Below are 18,735 nucleotides of genomic sequence, written 5' to 3' on the forward strand. Positions count from 1 at the left end.
AATATTGCACAGTAGGGTATTAGGGTAGGATATTGTATAGGGGTGAATTATTATTATAAGTTAGAGTTCAGGATGGTGACAGCTCTGGGAAAGAAGCTGTCTCTGAGCCTGTTTGTTCTGGCTCTGATGCACATGTAACGCCTGCCCGATGGTAGCAGATCGAACAGGTGGAAGCCAGGGTGTGTGCTGTCCTTAGTGATGGTTTTTGCTCTGTTGAGACAGCGGGAGTTGTGTAAATCCTTCAGGGAGGGGAGGGCGCAGCCGATGATTTTTTGTGCAGACTTTATGACCCTCTGAATCGCCTGTTTGTCTGCTTCAGTGCAGCTGGCGTACCACACTGTTATGCAGTACGTCAGCAGGCTCTCGACAGCCGAGCGATAGAAGGTCACCATCAGCTGCCTCTCCAGTCTGTTCTTCCTCAGCTCCCTCAGGAAGTGGAGTCTCCGCTGGGCCTTCCGGATGACCGCAGTTGTATTTTGGGTCCAGGAGAGGTCAGCAGATATGAGGGTGCCGAGGAACTTGAAGGAGCTGACTCTCTCCACCTCCTCGCCAGTTGATGTAGAGGGGGGCGGGGTCTGCAGTGTTTTTCCTGAAGTCAAAGATGAGTTCCTTGGTTTTTGTGGTGTTCAGTGCCAGATTATTCACTGAACACCCCGCTGATAGCTTCAGGACCTCATCTCTGTATGCAGACTCATCCCCCCTGTAATGGGACCCACCACCGTTGTGTCATCGAATGGCAGGAAGAAGACGCGCAGCGGAGGCCCGTAAATAAGACTGCCAACAATACGGCACACTCAGAAGAGACCATCAGAAAGCGGCTTGACGATGGTCTGTAAAACATAATCAATGCACATTTTTGAACTCCCTTGAGTAAACAAAAGCAAAAATGACTCTTTGTTCAATAACTTTTTTCCTAAATTATATAACAATACAAAAAATTAATTTGGAAATAATGAAATTAAAACAATTGTTAAAATAGACAAAGGATAACTAAATATCGACGTCATACCCAGTTGGTTTTGGCCCCATACTAATACCGCCCTTGGTATCGATACCATCGACATTGACTCAGTCCGCTTATCCCTGACTTGCTAGCGGATGATGTCCTATCACTTATCTCCTCTGTAGGTCATGTACTTTTTTTTTAAAAGTAGTGTTTTTCTTTTTTCAAAAAGCGTTTGAAAGGTGACGTCGTGCTTGTAAGTGAACTGACGACCGCCGGACCATTTCGAAACACGACCGAGTTAGCATTAGCCGGGTTGAAATCGTTCTAATTTATTGTGCGGCGTTCGTTGTTAAGACAATGCAATAATAAAACTGCCTTTGCGCCAAGTTGTACCTCTCATACCCCGATGTGATGTTTTATGAATTATACCAGTATTCCTCCGAAAGGTTTGAATGAAACAAGTTCACTTGCGCTGACGTGCGTGACGGCGCACGTGACGAAAATGCTTTTTACATCAGAAAGTTGTGTTTACCATAATCCAACCCTGGTAAAAATCGCGGTTTGCTTCTAATATCTGGCGTTCTCAGATATACCATGCCTGTATAAGTCAAAGTCATTCCCATTTAATGTTTACCTTTTTCACACAGTATAATCATTTTTTAACTTAAGCCATGGTAAAAGGCATGGAGAGTCCAGAGGAGTCCAGTGAAACATCGGACCTCTCTGAAGAAGGTACTGTACATTGTGGTCTGGGATGGGATATGATCATTTGTCAAACAAGGATCCTAAAATATAATAAATATTGATGAAATTCGGACCGCATGGACCGCCCACAACTTTATATATGCAGACATAGTTTCTACTGCAATACAGCGCAGTTGAGAGTGGTGGTGTGTGGGTGCATACATGTTAATTTAATAACAATTTCAATGTTGATGATGTGCATTTTTTTTAGGAAGAAAGAACGACGGTTATGGCAAGCAGAAAAATTGTATCTGTTTTCTGTAAGATACACATTGAGGCTCTAAAGTATGTTTTATTAGATTACTTGATTAATCGAACAAACTAATCGATAGATTACTCGATTACTAATATAATCGATAGCTGCAGCCCTACAAAAAAGCATTGAAGACAGGGCTTATTATCAATTATTTGAACGATAAATGAAAATCAACTTGATAAAATTGCCGGTATTGATAAATGGATATGTCCGAGTGTGTTTGTTGTCTTGTCTCGCTTTCAAACAGGGAGTCAGAGGGTTCACTCTGTCTCAATCTGTTCACTCTCCGCACCTGACAGGGTTTTATTCAATGAAATAATTAAATGACCAGAGTGAACCCTCTTGTCAGTCAGCCACAATCTCTGTCTTTGTCGGTGGCTTGGCACTCAGCAACAAAGGGTTGGAGTTGGGAGTTAAATCACCAAAATGATTCCCGGGCGCGGCGCCGCTGCTGCCCACTGCTCCCCAAGGGGATGGGACAAATGCAGAGGACAAATTTCGCCACATCTAGTGTGTGTGTGACAATCATTGGTACTTTAATCTTTAATCTTTACACACACAGGATGTTAGAAACAGAGCAACTCACCAGTGAGAAGCACCGTTGGTAACAATTAGGAGGAAAAAAACGATGATTGCAAAGCCAAATGTTCAGTGTAGAACTATTTTGGCTTCAAACCGAATAAGCAAGAGGAGCCCATCAACACGGACAAACTTGTTGGAAAGTGATGTCGTAGACAACAAAACTAGCCACCCGACTTAGTTTGAAAAAACTTCACTTCAACATGGTAACATTTTTAGTAACAGTTTGAGAGTCAATTTTATTTTTATGTTTCTTTACTTCGAATAACTGAATGTTTTTGACCTTGTAATTACGTTGGACGCCATCTTCATGCTTTTGTACAAGTTCTTTGTTGAATTAGATAATGTTTCTCACCTTTATCAAAGTGCTGGTAGCACTTGCAGCATTTTTTGGCCCCACTGTGAATTATTTTGCAGTCATTCTTAAACATAAAAAAAGCATAGTGACAGACTCACCAATGTGTGGGTTTCTTTGTTGGGGCACGATGGACAGGTTTGCGAAATTTTTAGTCGTAAAATAATCAAGAGGGTATACAAAAACCAGGGCAAAATTCTGCCAAAAAGTGGGGTGTACAAAAACCGATGTGCACTATAATGTTATATTGTTTGCAAACTTAGGGAATTCGTTTTTTAATTTTGTTGATTTTGTAGGGTCGCACGGTGGGAGCGGGTTAGCATGTTGGCCTCACAGTTTAAAGATTGAGGGTTAGAATCTTCGTCTGAGTATCTCTGTGAAGTTTTAGTGTTCGGTGTGGTTATAATCATGATCAACATATTAAAGGCAAAATCATGAACTAATTAAATCACCTTGAAAAATCTGAAGGTGAAAAGTATCAGTATCTGGAATACCGGCCTTGTATTTACTAGGTATCGGAAAGATATTAAAATTTCCGCACATTCTCAATGAAATCATGCAGTTTTTGTGACGCCACTAATCAGAAAGTGTTCAAATTAATCAATATTATTTTTTTCCCACATCAGAGATCAGGGATTATGCACTGGAAATAGGAATTGATCCGGAGACAGAACCGGAACTTATGTGGCTGGCGAAGGAGGCTAGGTTTGCCCGACTGCCTCCAGGATGGTTGGAGCGGTAAGTTGTTGTAAAAATTATCTCTGATCTTGCTGATCATCATCAGTACCGTGTAATATTATTTTGGAAACAATATTCAGAAGAAAATCTAAACTGTAAGACTTTATTGAATATTGTAGCGGGATGTAGTAATAGAACGGTTGCAATACACATAGGACCTGATTTACGAAAGGTTTGCATGTACTAAAACACGTGTAAACTTGAGAGCACATGCAAAGCGGATCTACTAACCGTGTGCAAAGTGCATTGCGTCTGTTAAGTGAACAGAATAAGGGGTGCAATGCATTTTGCGTCTCTGTCTTCATTAATATTGTTATATGTTCTGTTTGTGTTGTGTTTGCTCTGTTCTCGTATTATCTTTTAACCTGCCCATTGTACAGCACTTTGGCTACCCCTGTGGTAAATTTTAAATGTGCTTTATAAATAAAGTTGATTTGATTTGAATATGCAAAATATATGCTGATTAGCAAAATGCCCACAAACCTGGAGGAGAAGAAGCAGATACAGTATATTATTCAATGTGATTTATCAACACTCATCACTGTTTTGCAAGCACTATTTAGTGTTTTATTTAGCACATCTAAAAAATATGAAATCTGACACACACGGCTGCAGGATCGGTGCTAGTGCAGTACTCGCGCCGCAAAGTCAGACAAGTTTTGTTAGTTTTTTTAGCTCTATTTTAAAGTCTAGATCTGACCAATCTAAGTCTATGAGCACTAACTGATGAAGCCTACTCGGATGAGCGGCGAAACGTCTTCCAAGACAAACCAAGCAGTCCAGTTGCGATCGATTGAATGCCCTGAGATGACAATGACCTGGATGAATGAGAACCTTCATAGACATTTATTTTAATGTTAGTTTATTAACAAGCCAAAACAACACAGAAGTCCCCTTTAGTACTTTCTCAAACGATCAGAAATCACAAAAATCCTTAACTTTAATGACCATAATGCGACAATTATAAACGTTTTAAAAAGTAAAATTCACTCAGAGTACATTAACATTGACAAAGGAGCATCTCACGCGAGGAAAGAAAAGGAGCAGGCAGAGGGGGAGTTAGTTGGGAGGGAGCGGAAGGAGCGGCTGTCTGTGTGTGTGTCTGTGTGTGTGTGTGTGTGTCTGTGTGTGTGTGTGTGTGTGTGTGTGTGTGTGTGTGTGTGTGTGTGTGTGCGCGCTCTTGGAAGAGGCTCTGCTGAACGAAGTACCGGTAGTCTTTTCTCCCACTGTGAAATAAGTCGGCTTTGGCATCTCGTTCTCATCACAATTAAAAACTTGCTGTGGTATGAAGCCGGCTTACCCAATCTCTTCAATATGAGCAAATACAAAATGGCTTCCAAGGGGACACTGAATTAAGTTCGTACAACGAAAAGTTTGCAAGAGAGGTTCGTAAATGGAGGTTCCACTGTATATATCTGATTTATCGGTGTACAAATTCGGACACCAGCTGGTTATTTTATGGTGTTTGCGTGTGTTTGGGGCGTTGCTGCTAAAACCTGCACTGACTGTGTACTCCTACAGCGAAGATGACAGTGGGAACACCACCTTTCACAACACCTACTTGCAGATAGCCTCAAATGTACACCCTTGCAAATTGCAATACCGCAAGCTGGTGGCACAGGAACGCGACCGCATTCAGCGCACGACTGCTGTTGTATGCTCAGAAAGCACACAGGGCAGGAACGAGAATGGGGAACCTATTCATGCGGTGGTGAGTGGCTTCAAAGTTTTAAATCATGATAGTTCTATCCTCTGCCAAACGTGTGTACTAAGGTATGGTTCTTATGTTTTTAGGGTCTATTTGGCAGTGGGTTCTTGAGTATAATAGGCAACAGACATGAAGAAACAGCATCTCTGACACTCTTCAGCTTTGAGGATGAAGATGATGGTATTATCTCTGAAAAGGAGGTACAGTAACAACAGCCTTCTTCCGTCACTGCAACTTCTCCTAAGAGCGTAGTTTTTCCTGTCAGTTCAGAAGTATAGAAAAATGCAAGATGAAATATTTTGAACTGTGTGTCTACTGTTTTTCAGTCAATTCCTTGTTCTTCTAACAGTGATATTGAGAACATATCTATGAACCAGTGGGGTGAACAATACAAGGTAGATTTGCTTACTTACCAATTCCATCCATCATTGACTTCTCCTAGTGTTAACTCTGCTGATCTGTTTTTCAGTTCCCTTTCATGCAAGGGTTTATCTGATATGTTAACATTTAATTAAATTATGATAATGGTTTGTTGGTTTCGGACATGCTTTCCAAGTTACATTACGGCAGAACTATTCAACTGAATTGTTTTGGGGGCCACATTTTCAGAAAGCTAAGAACTGGGGCCTGGACTTCTCCCTTCACTTTTTTTCTTAATTTGTATACACCTATAAAAATAACCCTTTCTCTATAGCAAGAGCGCTATGATGTTGTAAATACCTACATCCAAAAAGCGTGTCTATATCTTGTATCCAGTCACGACTTTCGAACGGAAGTAAACAAAGTGGTGGTCAACCTAACCAACATAGCTACAGTGCAGCAAACAGCATGCAAACAATTTAAGTACGCAAGGGGCCTAGATCGTACTGCTAAAAGTAAATACAAGCAAAAAAAGAAATTGGTATCGAGACTCCCGGATAAATCGCGCATCGTTTTTGCTCAGGTAAGGTTGTTTTTTATGATTTAAAGGCCTACTGAAACCCACTACTACCGACCACGCAGTCTGATAGTTTATATATCAATGAGGAAATCTTAACATTGCAACACATGCCAATACGGCCGGGTTAACTTATAAAGTGCAATTTTGAATTTCCCGCTAAACTTCCGGTTGAAAACGTCTATGTATGATGACGTATGCGTGTGACGTCAATCGTTGAAACGGAAGTATTCGGACACATTGTATCCAATACAAAAAGCTCGGTTTTCATAGAAAATTCCACAGTATTCTGGACATCTGTGTTGGTGAATCTTTTGCAATTTGTTTAATGAACAATGAAGACTGCAAAGAAGAAAGCTTTAGGTGGGATCGGTGTATTAGCGGCTGGCTGCAGCAACACAACCAGGAGGACTTTGACTTGGATAGCAGACGCGCTATCCGACGCTAGCCGCCGACCGCATCTATGATCGGGTGAAGTCTTTCGTCGCTCCGTCGATCGCTGGAACGCAGGTGAGCACGGGTGTTGATGAGCAGATGATGGCTGGCTGGCGTAGGTGGATAATTAATGTTTTTAGCATAGCTCTGTGAGGTCCCGTTGCTAAGTTAGCTTCAATGGCGTCGTTAGCAACAGCATTGTTTTTTTTTGTTTTTTTTTAACAGCATTGTTAAGCTTCGCCAGGCTGAAAAGCATTAACCGTGTAGTTACAGGTCCATGGTTTAATAGTATTGTTGATTTTCTGTCTATCCTTCCAGTCAGGGGTTTATTTCTTTTGTTTCTATCTGCAGTTAAGCCCGATGCTATCACGTTAGCTCCGTAGCGAAAGTGCTTCGCCGATGTATTGTCGTGGAGATAAAAGTCACTGTGAATGTCCATTTCGCGTTCTCGACTCTCATTTTCAAGAGGATATAGTATCCGAGGTGGTTTAAAATACAAATCCGTGATCCACAATAGAAAAAGGAGAGTGTGGAATCCAATGAGCCAGCTTGTACCTAAGTTACGGTCAGAGCGAAAAAAGATGCGTCCTGCACTGCACTCTAGTCCTTCACTCTCACGTTCCTCATCCACAAATCTTTCATCCTGGCTCAAATTAATGGGGTAATCGTCGCTTTCTCTGTCCGAATCGCTCTCGCTGCTGGTGTAAACAATAGGGAAATGTGAGGAGCCTTTCAACCTGTGACATCACGCTACTTCCGGTACAGGCAAGGCTTTTTTTTTTATCAGCTACCAAAAGTTGCAAACTTTATCGTCGATGTTCTGTACTAAATCCTTTCAGCAAAAATATGGCAATATCGTGAAATGATCAAGTATGACACAGAATGGATCTGCTATCCCCGTTTGAATAAAAAAAATTCATTTCAGTAGGCCTTTAAATTTGCGTCTTGCGAGGACGCGACTTTGTAATTGATTCACCTTGATTCACTGTTATTAGGTTAACCACACATGAAGATAATCAATGACACCACTGAAGACTTGGCTGGTTGAGAAAGAAGATGCAGAAGTGATCACAGCTCACTGTAACTGAAGGGTTCGGCCATGTTGCCTTGTTTTTGTTGCAAAAGTTGTTATGAGTACACATGGTCTTCCCGTCTTTATCCAAATATAACTATAGATTTCAATGACGTCAGGTGAATACAACCTAAATGATGGCGCTCTAGTGCCGGGTTGGTGTCTTCTCCCGCCTGGATTAGGCCTCCGGGCTACCAGTTGAATAGCCTTGCATTAAAGAGGAACTGCACAATTTTGGGAATTTTTCCTATCATTGGCAATCATGATGACAGACATGACAACGGATCTATTTCTTTTAATGCATTTTAACTCGTAAATAAAAGTCTGCTTTCAATAGAGCCAATGGGAGGTCCTCTATTCCGCTCATAAAACCCAAAAAAAACGCCAACAATACTCCATTTACATTTTGTGACTTGAACAATAACCAAGTATTAGATATTGTTATTATAAGTGCTAACGCAGACAAACTATTTATAGCAGCGCCGTAATCACTAGCCTGTGTGGCTATGTTGACATTATCAGCTGGTGAGCTGCTTCTTCGCCTCAGTGCTTGTGAAAGTTTATTCTAGATCATAAATCATGCCTCTCACCTTGATAGTGGAAGGATGAGGACATAATTCCGACAAGTTGGTAGACTTTGACAGCCAATTTAGACCCGGAAATGTCAAGAAAGACACGAAAAGACGCTTGGTTGCACCCCCCTTTTCCTTGCGATGATTATAAGTCATGCTTCATCTAAACAGGAATATAGATTCTATCAGTCGGCATCCTAATGAAATAAGTGATGTTTTATTATGTTTGTTGGCTCTCATGAAGTCTGCATTGAGTAGTAATCAGTGATGTTGTTCAAAAAAACAAACAGCGGACGTTAATGTGCCGCATATGCTTAAAATGAGCAAAATACATACTGTAAATATTACATGTTATTATAAATGTGCCGGTTATTACATTACATATATACTTACAGTGTGTATATAAAACCTTACCGGAGGTGTTTAGATGTTTACTTAAAGCGGCTATTTACAGGCAGAATAGAGTGACCAAAGGCTTTATTGTAAACTGACTTTTGATCATTTTGATTTAAAATGCATTAAAAAAGAGAAAAATATATGTGTTCTTGTCTTATATAAGGATGTGAATGATTGACAACATTCCAAAAACGTGCAGTTCCCCTTTCAGGAAAATACACATCACAAATTCCTGGCCTGGTATGGAAATACAGTGGTACCTCGGTATTCGTGAATCATGATTTAATCTAAAACGTCAGACAAAAACCGAACTGTACAAGAAGCTATATATTTTATTCACATTTGAAATAATGCAAATCCAATTACGGTAAGCCATTTTAAAAATCTTAACACAACACATTTCACAGAGCATAATTACACCTTTCACATTACTGATACGGTACTAATTCGGCCTATTCAACGGTAGCAATTTTCGGTACCTTTGTGTATGTTCATGTGGTAATGTTACTTTGTTTAATGATGACATCTCTTTTTTTGATTCAACCTTCAACACCATGCGGATAATGATAACTGTGCAGTCCAGGTGTTTGATCCTTTTTTCTTACACTTCTTAATAGGGCGGCATCAATTAAAGCGGCTGTTTGTATATAGCTCACAATTACATTTTTTGAAACAAAAGATATAACAAGAAAGCCATTAGTGGTTTAACAGAACACATTTTCTTTACAACTGTCTATATTTTTCACAATTACTAAGTTTATGTAATGAAAAATTTTACCGGCCCGGTTAAAATAATTGGTGTTTATGGCGATTACTCAACCTGTCTCGTCCACACATACGTAGGGAGTGCGTGCACACACACACAAAAGCAGTCCAAGACAAGCAACAATTTTCAGTCATGTTGTTTATGATAAATCATACATTCAATGACAACTAATGCTAGCCATCCAAAGGTAATTGTTATATATGTACGTAGTTACGTCATTATGTACTACAAGCTGTAAGAGGGCATTTTATATATATATAGCCCTCGAGGCACCTGTGTAAATGTTGCAAACAGTCCATTTAAACTATTATATCTATTAATGTAATTACAATAAAGTTTATATTTATATTTTTTGCTTCACTTAATTGTTGAATGAGTGTAACTAGTAATTGATCAAATCCAGACCACATGCAGCAGGGAGTTATATATAATTTTATATTAATGAATGCACACATGTAAAAAGTGCAGTTACAATGTTGTTACAATCATGTTTATGGCAAGCAGAAAAAAGTGTTTACTCCAACAATTTTCCTTAAAATATGTATTGAGGTTATACAGTGTGTTTTATCTGATTACCGTATTTTCCGGACTATAAGTCGCAGTTTTTTTCATAATTTGGCCGGGGGTGCAACTTATACTCAGGAGCGACTTATGTGTGAAATTATTAACACATTACCGTAAAATATCAAATAATATTATTTAGCTCATTCACGTAAGAGACTAGAGGTATAAGATTTCATCGGATTTAGCGATTAGGAGTGACAGATTGTTTGGTAAACGTATAGTATGTTCTATATGTTATAGTTATTTGAATGACTCTTACCATAATATGTTACGTTAACATACCAGGCACGTTCTCAGTCATTATTTATGCGTCATATAACATACACTTATTCAGCCTGTTTTTCACTATTCTTTATTTATTTTAAATTGCTTTTCAAATGTCTATTCTTGGTTTTGGATTTTATCAAATAAATTTCCCCAAAAAATGCGACTTATACTCCAGTGCGACTTATATGTTTTTTTCCTTCGTTATTATGCATTTTCGGCCGGTGCGACTTATACTCCGGAGCGACTTATACTCCGAAAAATACGGTACTCAATTAATCAAACACACTAATTGATAGATTACTCAATTACTAAAATAATCGATACTACTTTTGAGTCATGTGCAAGCATGCATTTATTTAAATTTGTCCTCAGTGAGTTGCTTGAGCCAGGAAGTAGTCTTTGCTATCAAGTTGAATGTACCAGTCTTGTCTTTTGTTTAGCCCTACAAAGTGTTTATACTGTTAAGTATTGTATTATTCCACCAGCAGTTTGATTGTAACGCGCATTAGTTGTAGTTTTGATTACCATATTTGGAGGTGTTGAAATCGTCGCGTAAAATTGCTAACGCTAAACAGTAGCATATATACGACTTATTCAATGCAAATTAGCATTAAGCTAGCGCATCTTGAAAAATGGAGCTCTACTTTTAAGGGCTTTCTACTTGGCATGCTTACTTTGATGGCATGGAAAATTGCAGCATTACCTGCTATGAATATGCCTTGTAACACCGCAAAATGTAATAATGTTGCATTGTTTAATACAATTTTAACTCATAATAAACACTTGTTTTTTAATGATCAACCAAATTCTGTTTTAAAATGACTGAATGAATTTGTAATAAACTGACGCATTTTGTAATAACTTGTTACATACAGTATTGCAAAATTTGGTGCATTTGATAATAAACCATTGAAATTGGTGCCTTAATTATAAAAACAATCACAGCAACGCAATGCATCAAATATTCAAATTTTCATCACAATATTTTTTGAAAAACAATTACATTGATGGAATAAATACATTTTTTTATTTGTTTGGTTTTTTTTCTTAGTGTCATATATAGTATAGTATTAGCTTAACGCAATTATAGTATTAGCTTAACGTAATTGAATTAGTGGGTTCCAATATATCAGTGCACCGGTCAGTAATACTTCTTTATACTACTAATATTATACCTCTACTCATTAGTGTAACGTTTGTCTCTTGCTAGAAATTACATTCTTCATGTTTACCAATAAAGTTACATTTCACCAATGAAACATCCTATTAGAGTTTTAAAATTAATTCTAATGTAATAATAAATGTTTTGTGTTGTTCTGATAGTTCTTATAATTAAGGCATCAATTTCAGTGGTTTATCACATAATGCACCCAACTGTTACCTTTTATTCAATGAAAGTCCAAAAAAATCAAAATCATACGAAAAGTGGGGTGTACAAAAACTGAGGTACCACTACGCAGTACTGTGATTATTGGTATGAATGTCACATTAGTGTTAATAGGATTTTACAGTGCACGTACTCAGTGATTTCAAGTAAATTTCAAAACTGAATTTCCTGCTCATCTGTGGAACCCCACCTATCTTGCAACCAGAATACGGTGATAGAGGCGCACGGACATATCCGTGGCACTGCAGCTGGCGGTGGCTTACGCGCCAAATGGTTCCCTGATGGAGAGGAGTTTACCAAAACACCCACGGTTAGTGGCACACAATTGTATCAATAAATATCAGTTACATTTATTTTCTGGCGGTGGCATGCTTAGTAAGGTGCTCATTTATCAACCTGCATTCCTTTCGAAGTATCTATGATGTGTCATCATCAGTATGTGAATGAGCCATTACATTGCTTTCACAGCAATAGACCATCAGCCATTGCAAGCGCCAGTGAATGAGTGTTAAAAGTGGTTTTACAGTCAATTTGACCATTTACTGTGGGTTGAAATAAAGATTCTACATTGGTCACTAAATGTTATCTTTTCACAACCTTAATGTAATCATTTTTGCTTTGTTAGGGTCTCTTTTGCAGTGGATTCTTGAGTGTTTTAGGCAGTGGACAGGATGAAATTGCTTGTTGTTCACCGTCCAGCTATTATGTTGACAATGACCACAAATATGAAAAAGAGGTAACAATGCCAAAGGCGACACCTTTTTGATAGAGGTTTTGATATATATTTTTGTATTCACTCTTCTAAATGTGTTTTTTCTGCCACTGCATAAAAATTAGGATTCGGGAGGCAGTGAAGTATATATAATTCAGGATCAGAGCAGTGAATTTTCACAGCGACACGTGAGTGCACTAGATGGCCTGTCCTAAGGTTTGACTTGGACAACTAACTTTATTTAGTAGCGTTGATCATTTCTTTTCACACCCTTAAAGTTCTCAGTTGAGACACTAGGCAGTTCTGTGGATACTGACAGTCACCTGGAGGTATTTGTCAAAGAAGAACAAGGGTAAGATGAGACTGTTAAGCGGTTTCTTGGGGTTTCAATAAGGAGAACCAATATGGTACCAATTCCCAGTACCTGAGAATCGATATTAATTTGCTCAAAATAAAATCTAATTTTTGTATTTAATATTTAACAGTAAGCTGATAATAACTGCTGTCCAGTTGTTGTATTTGGTTTTCTTACACTTCTGAGTCTAATTTCCAAGTATTATATAGTAGACTTTGCATGCAGTGGCAATTCCAAGACGTTATATGGCAGTAGTGTATAGGCTACGGCGTGTTGCCTAGTCAAGAAGAAGTCTTTGCCATTCAGCTAAAGGTCTAGTCTTTTGTTGCGCCCTAAAATGTTTATACTGTAAGAAGTGTACTTACACACACCAGCTCTTTGATTGTAGCATGCGTCTTAGCTGCAGTTTTCATTATCAAATTTGGATGTGATGAAATTGCTATGTAAAATTGCTAATTAGCATGTCAATGACACAGTCATTAGCATCAAGCTAACACATTTTGAGAAGTGGAGCCTTACAGTACACTCCAGCGTTTAATATCAAACATACATGCTTTATTAGCATTGAAATTTGCAACTTTACCTAAAGGCTGAGTGCTGCTTGAGTGCTTGTTTTCCCGCTAATTGTTTTGAGTTGGCCGAGTCTGCAACTGGACATGATGCTGCGTGTAATGAAGATCTCAACATATGGCACCATTTGATTTTAAGTGAATAGATACCCGGTAGTATTGACACATTTTGGTCATTGCCTGTCAAAGTACCAAATCCCGTACAAATCCCTTGTTCCAATGGGAATTAGTTTATTCTGTTGCCAATTCCTCTGCCACTTGCCCTGTCGGGGCTGGATCGGGTCCAGCATCCGAACTAACTAAGCAGAAAGCAACACCACTTAAGTTTACTATATATACAGTGGTACCTCAGTTTTCGTTCAAAAAGTCAGATGAAGACGGACTCATGTAAAAACCAAAGCAATTTTTCTCAGAAGAAATAATGCAAATCTAATTACTGTATTTTCCGCACTTTTAGGCGCACCAGATTATAAGGGGCACCTTCAATGAATGGCCTATTTTAAAACTTTGTTCATATATAAGGCGCGCCGCATTATAAGGCGCACCGCATTATAAGGCACATAGAATAGACGCTACAGTAGAGGCTGGGGTTACGTTATGTATCCCGTAGTTGCGAGACCTGTTGTGGCTCAATATTGGTCCATATATAAGGCGCACTGGATTATAAGGCGCACTGTCAGTTTTTGAGAAAATTGGAGCGCCTTATAGTGCGGAAAATACGGTAACCAAAAATAATAACAAAAAAACATTTTATAGACGATAAATACAGTTTTGTACCCTAAATACAAATAAATGCCGCATTAAATTGAAAAATTAACAATTATTGAAGACACTTGTTGGCGTAGACAGGGATGAATGGAGAGTAAAGTTTCTCACAGACTCCAGCCTCAACGTGGAATGTTCGCGGTTATCAACGCTTCCATAGCTGAGCGCACCTCTGCGTTATCAGTTTCCTGTGAAACACGACTGTACATTTTCCACAATCCTTGCGCGTTGACATTTTTTTGTCATGGCGACGACGAGGAAGTGGAGCTGCTCTACCTGATGGCTTTTAAAAGCCGTGAACTAAAGAAACGGTTGGTGGTATGTATGGCCAAAAAATGCCACAAGAGACAGTTTTTCCGGCGAGTATTGCTCGCCACATCTGCTCCGGTAAGATGTTGCAATGAGTTCAACCAGGCACATTAACTATGTTGGAAATTGTCTCAGAGATGAGTTGTGGAAAACATTTCATTTAAACACTGGCTTTATTTTAATGTTATGATACGTGTGGGTGGCAAAAGCTGTCCGTGTCAGATTTATTGTGGGTCTATGAAAAATACATGCCGAACTGTGTTTTCTGTGACATGTTCGTGGAGGAGGGTCAGTGCGGTCATAAATTTTGAGCTCCGTGCTCATAGGCCTGGCAAATGTCAGCTTTGAGCTGTGCGGACTGTATCGCAAAGAGACACTCTCTTGATTTTTGTAGTGTTTTTCACTTTCACTTTCTCAGAGGCCTATTGGTTAGAGTGTCCGCCCTGAGATCGGTAGGTTGTGAGTTCAAACCCCGGCCGAGTCATACCAAAGACTATAAAAATGGGACCCATTACCTCCTTGCTTGGCACTCAGCATCAAAAGTTGGAATTGGGGGTTAAATCACCAAAATGATTCCCGGACGCGGCTACCACTGCTGCTCACTGCTCCCCTCCCCTCCCAGGGGGTGAACAAGGACATGGGTCAAATGCAGAGGACAAATTTCACCACACCTAGTGTGTGTGTGATAATCATTGGTACTTTAACTTTAACTTAACTTTCTTTTTTAAAATGCTGGCACTTGCAACTTTCTTTGGCCACACTGTGTTTTTTTTTTGCAGCTGTATTTATTGGAAAAAATAACAGACGGCAATGCTTTTAGATTCCTTCGTTTGGGGACTTCATTCCTTGGAATGGTAGGCAGGCAAACGGACTAGTTTGTTATGTCGAATGTTTGGCTGTACAAAGCAAACGGACTAGTTTGTTATGTCGAATGTTTGGCTGTACAAAAACCCGAGACGTTATACAAAATCACTTTTGTCGAAAACCAAATCGAGGTACCACTGGACTGAAAAAGATTTTGTCATAAAAGATCCATAAAAATACACCAAGTCAAAGTTGGTGTTGATCAAAGGGAAGGTCTTGGGAGGTACATTGGTTTTTGTAGAAAAAAATAAATGCTCAAGCCACTTGTCCCTTCAGTTTTGCTATATCCAAGGAAGACCGGTGCATTGAATAAGCGAGATGAGGATTTGACTCTTATATACTTCTGAAATGTTGCATTAAGTTCAGGAGGCTTATTGGAGATGTGTCATGTCACCGCCCATCTGATTCTGAAAAAACAGTTTGTGGGAAAATGGGATATGCCAGGCTAGATAGATTAACTTTTTGGTTGCAGAATGGGTGTTCATTTTGGGAGGACTGTGAAATGCTATTGAATGGTTGGTGCGGCAGTAACAACTTCTCGGGGCATTCAATCAATCGAAACTGCACTGTTTAGTTTGTCCTAAAATATGTTTTGCCTCATCCGAACAGGCTTCATCAGTCCATGCTCCTTGGTCAGATCTCGATGTGACCAATCGAAGTCTATGAGCATGAAGTCTGTTCGGATGAGAGGCAAAACATCTTCTAATACAAACTGAACAGTTCAGTTGCGATCGATTGAATGCCCTGTCAATACAATGACCTGGATGAATTAGAACATCAATAAACTTGTGTAATAACCTTTGTACCTTACCTACCTAAAAATAACTTAACAATGGAATATCCTTTCTCAGAATAATATTTATTCTTATGTTGACTGAAACAACCTTGCTTGACTCACCATTTTTTAAAATACTTCTTACATCAGCCTCGATGAATTTGACAGACTTGGTGAAAAATGCCAACAGTCATCTAAATACGTCCAGACTCCTTTGTCGAGTTCTTTTAGATGTTCAGGAGCTAAAAAGGACAAGCGAGTAAAGAAGCCTAACAAGACGTCTGGTGTGAGTGGATGTTAAAGATTGCAGATCCAAAGCCATCGAATAAGTGATGGAATATCAATGAAATTGTCTTTATCTTGTCAGGCTCTCTTTGTCAGTGGCTTCTTCAGTGTTATAGAACCTGGGGATGAAGAAGTAGGCTGTTTTACTCAGCCCAACTCTGATTATGCAGAAGGCATTGGCATCTGTGAAAAGGTATGGATACTCTAGCAACATCTACAGACAAATGTCAGGTTAAAATGCACTGATGTCTGCCCCTAGTCACTTAAATATTTACAATTTGTCTTACAGTAAGAGAAAAGGTCATCAATTAACATATTTACTCAAAATTCAGTGAAATTTCGAGAGAAACAAAAATAATAACTTTTTAATCAATGAAATAATGTCCAACCGTTAATGTTTTCTATAAAAGAACTGAAGAGCAAAATGTGTATCTTGTGTGACTTATCATTGAGCAAAATTTGTGTTTTTATATTTTTTTGACCTAAAGCTATTGTCAGAGAATTATACTACCTGTGACAGTGTGCCGGAGATGGATGTGAAAAAAGGAAAGGATAAGAAACCTGAGTTGACCAAAAGGTTTGTTGTTCTTGTCATGTTTTTGGAAATCCTCCATAATGTCTTCTTGTGTGATGCTCTTGCTTTAAGGACTGATTCAGGGTTTGAGATATTTTGTTTGCACGTTAATAAACAAATAAAATAACTGCCCTGTGGTTTATCCTACTGTATTTACTTTTTTCTTAATCACTGGACAACCTCGTCTAAATTCTTGTTTTTTTTTCTGTCACTTCTTCATGCAGCCAACACAGCCATGATATTGATGATACGTGGGACTCTGAGCAGGATGAAGAGGAAACTGTCAGACCAACAGGAGTGAGTGGCATATCAAATAAAGTATTAGTTGCTAATTTACATTTACAGCGAAACCTCGATTTACGAACTTAATTGTTTTTGAACAGGGTTCATAAATAGAAAAGTTTGTATAGTGAAGCAAATTCTCTGTAAGCAACAATGTAAACATGAATAATTTGTTCCAGCCTCAACAAAAGTCCATATTTTAGTTCAGGTTTGTGCACTTGGAACACAACATAAAGTGCTGTACAGTACTGTATATCAAACACACATATCAAGGAGGGGATGAATCATCCGTCCATCCATCCATTTTCTACCGCTTGTCCCTTACGGGGTCGCGGGGAATGCTGGAGAACAGTCTCTTTATTAACAAGCCAAAACAACAACCAGCTGAACTGTCCTGTATGCGCTGCTCTGCTAACACGTGCACACACACAGAAGTCCCTTTGGTGCTCTCACAAACGATCAAAAATCGCAAAAATCCTTAATTTTAAAACTATATTGCTACAATAATAAACATTTTTTTAAAGTAAAATCCACTTACAGTACATCGGCAAAGGTGAAAAACAAGCAGACAGAGAAGGGTAGGTTGGGATCCACACAAGCATATTTGGCGCAATCTAAACCAAAAGGTTTGCAAATAGAGGGGTTTGTATATCGAGGTTCCACTGTAGTTACTGTTCAAAAAGGTCAACCATATCTCAAGTTATCCCTTTAGACTATAGTGGTTTTTAGTGTTTTTATGTACTTTGTGTTTTTACATGTACATCTTACTTTAAACGCTCCTTTATCTTTGGTTGTTTTCCTTTTTGTCAGTACAGCTTCAAGTACTGTATATGACTTTACAGCTATTTTTTAATTTTTTAAAAATTAGGCCGAAAATCAAACCAAAACCGGAAATCAGTCTAAGATAAGTAATAAAACCTTTTTATCACTTATACTGTAAATATTAATTGTATAATAATACAAAAGAAATGTACACATTGAGCAAACAACAAAAATAAATGTAATGATCTAGTTACTGTAATAATTATTCATCACTTGTTTATTATTTACTGGGCGAATTACTAAACACACAACAAATAATCTGTCCCATTAGAAAAAAATGTTTTTGTCCTACTGAAAATAGCTTAAAAAAGAACTATAATGATTTTTTTTGCATTTAAAAGCCTTCCTTGTGCTATATGAGACATGTTTTGGATAAGCTTTGTGTTTCAATTTTGTGTACATTTTGCTCCACACTCACTTTTTTAACCCGTTTTTTTAAGTCTCTGCAAATTGGCCGTTTGTAGAGGTGTTTTTAGATTGGGGTTGAATCCGTGCCCAAGCTTCCTAAAAATTATTGAATGTATCTTTTAGAAATGTACTCTTTAAATTTGGGATGGCGTGGTGAAGTTGATAGAGTGGCTGTGCCAGCAATCGGAGTGTTGCTGGTTACTGGGGTTCAATTCCCACCTTCTACCTTCCTAGTCACGTCTGTTGTGTCCTTGGGCAAGACACTTCACCCTTTGCCTCTGATGGCTGCTGGT

The 18,735-nt window shown here is 38.7% G+C and overlaps 1 protein-coding gene across 5 annotated transcripts in view; it reads left to right on the top strand.

Annotated features, from left to right (window-relative positions):
- The first annotated feature begins 649 nt into the window (after window positions 1-649).
- The window catches only part of LOC133663515 (trichohyalin-like), an 85,430-nt gene continuing 67,344 nt past the window's right edge, over window positions 650-18,735 (top strand). Inside the window, exons 1-11 of one of the 5 annotated variants that reach the window (XM_062068021.1) lie at window positions 1,103-1,199; window positions 1,594-1,678; window positions 3,507-3,618; window positions 5,140-5,329; window positions 5,413-5,526; window positions 5,653-5,721; window positions 11,928-12,032; window positions 12,348-12,458; window positions 16,439-16,549; window positions 16,845-16,933; window positions 17,155-17,227. In XM_062068021.1, the coding sequence (XP_061924005.1) occupies window positions 1,618-1,678; window positions 3,507-3,618; window positions 5,140-5,329; window positions 5,413-5,526; window positions 5,653-5,721; window positions 11,928-12,032; window positions 12,348-12,458; window positions 16,439-16,549; window positions 16,845-16,933; window positions 17,155-17,227 (1,035 nt within the window). In that variant the 5' untranslated portion in view covers window positions 1,103-1,199; window positions 1,594-1,617. Of the gene's footprint in view, window positions 829-1,102; window positions 1,200-1,593; window positions 1,679-3,506; window positions 3,619-5,139; window positions 5,330-5,412; window positions 5,527-5,652; window positions 5,722-11,927; window positions 12,033-12,347; window positions 12,459-16,221; window positions 16,358-16,438; window positions 16,550-16,844; window positions 16,934-17,154; window positions 17,228-18,735 lie in introns of those variants that run through there. The other 4 variants (XM_062068022.1, XM_062068024.1, XM_062068026.1 and 1 more) reach the window with 4 other exon arrangements.

This window comes from Entelurus aequoreus, linkage group LG13 (genome assembly GCF_033978785.1).
Source record: "Entelurus aequoreus isolate RoL-2023_Sb linkage group LG13, RoL_Eaeq_v1.1, whole genome shotgun sequence".
In the NCBI taxonomy this organism is placed as follows: domain Eukaryota; kingdom Metazoa; phylum Chordata; class Actinopteri; order Syngnathiformes; family Syngnathidae; genus Entelurus; species Entelurus aequoreus.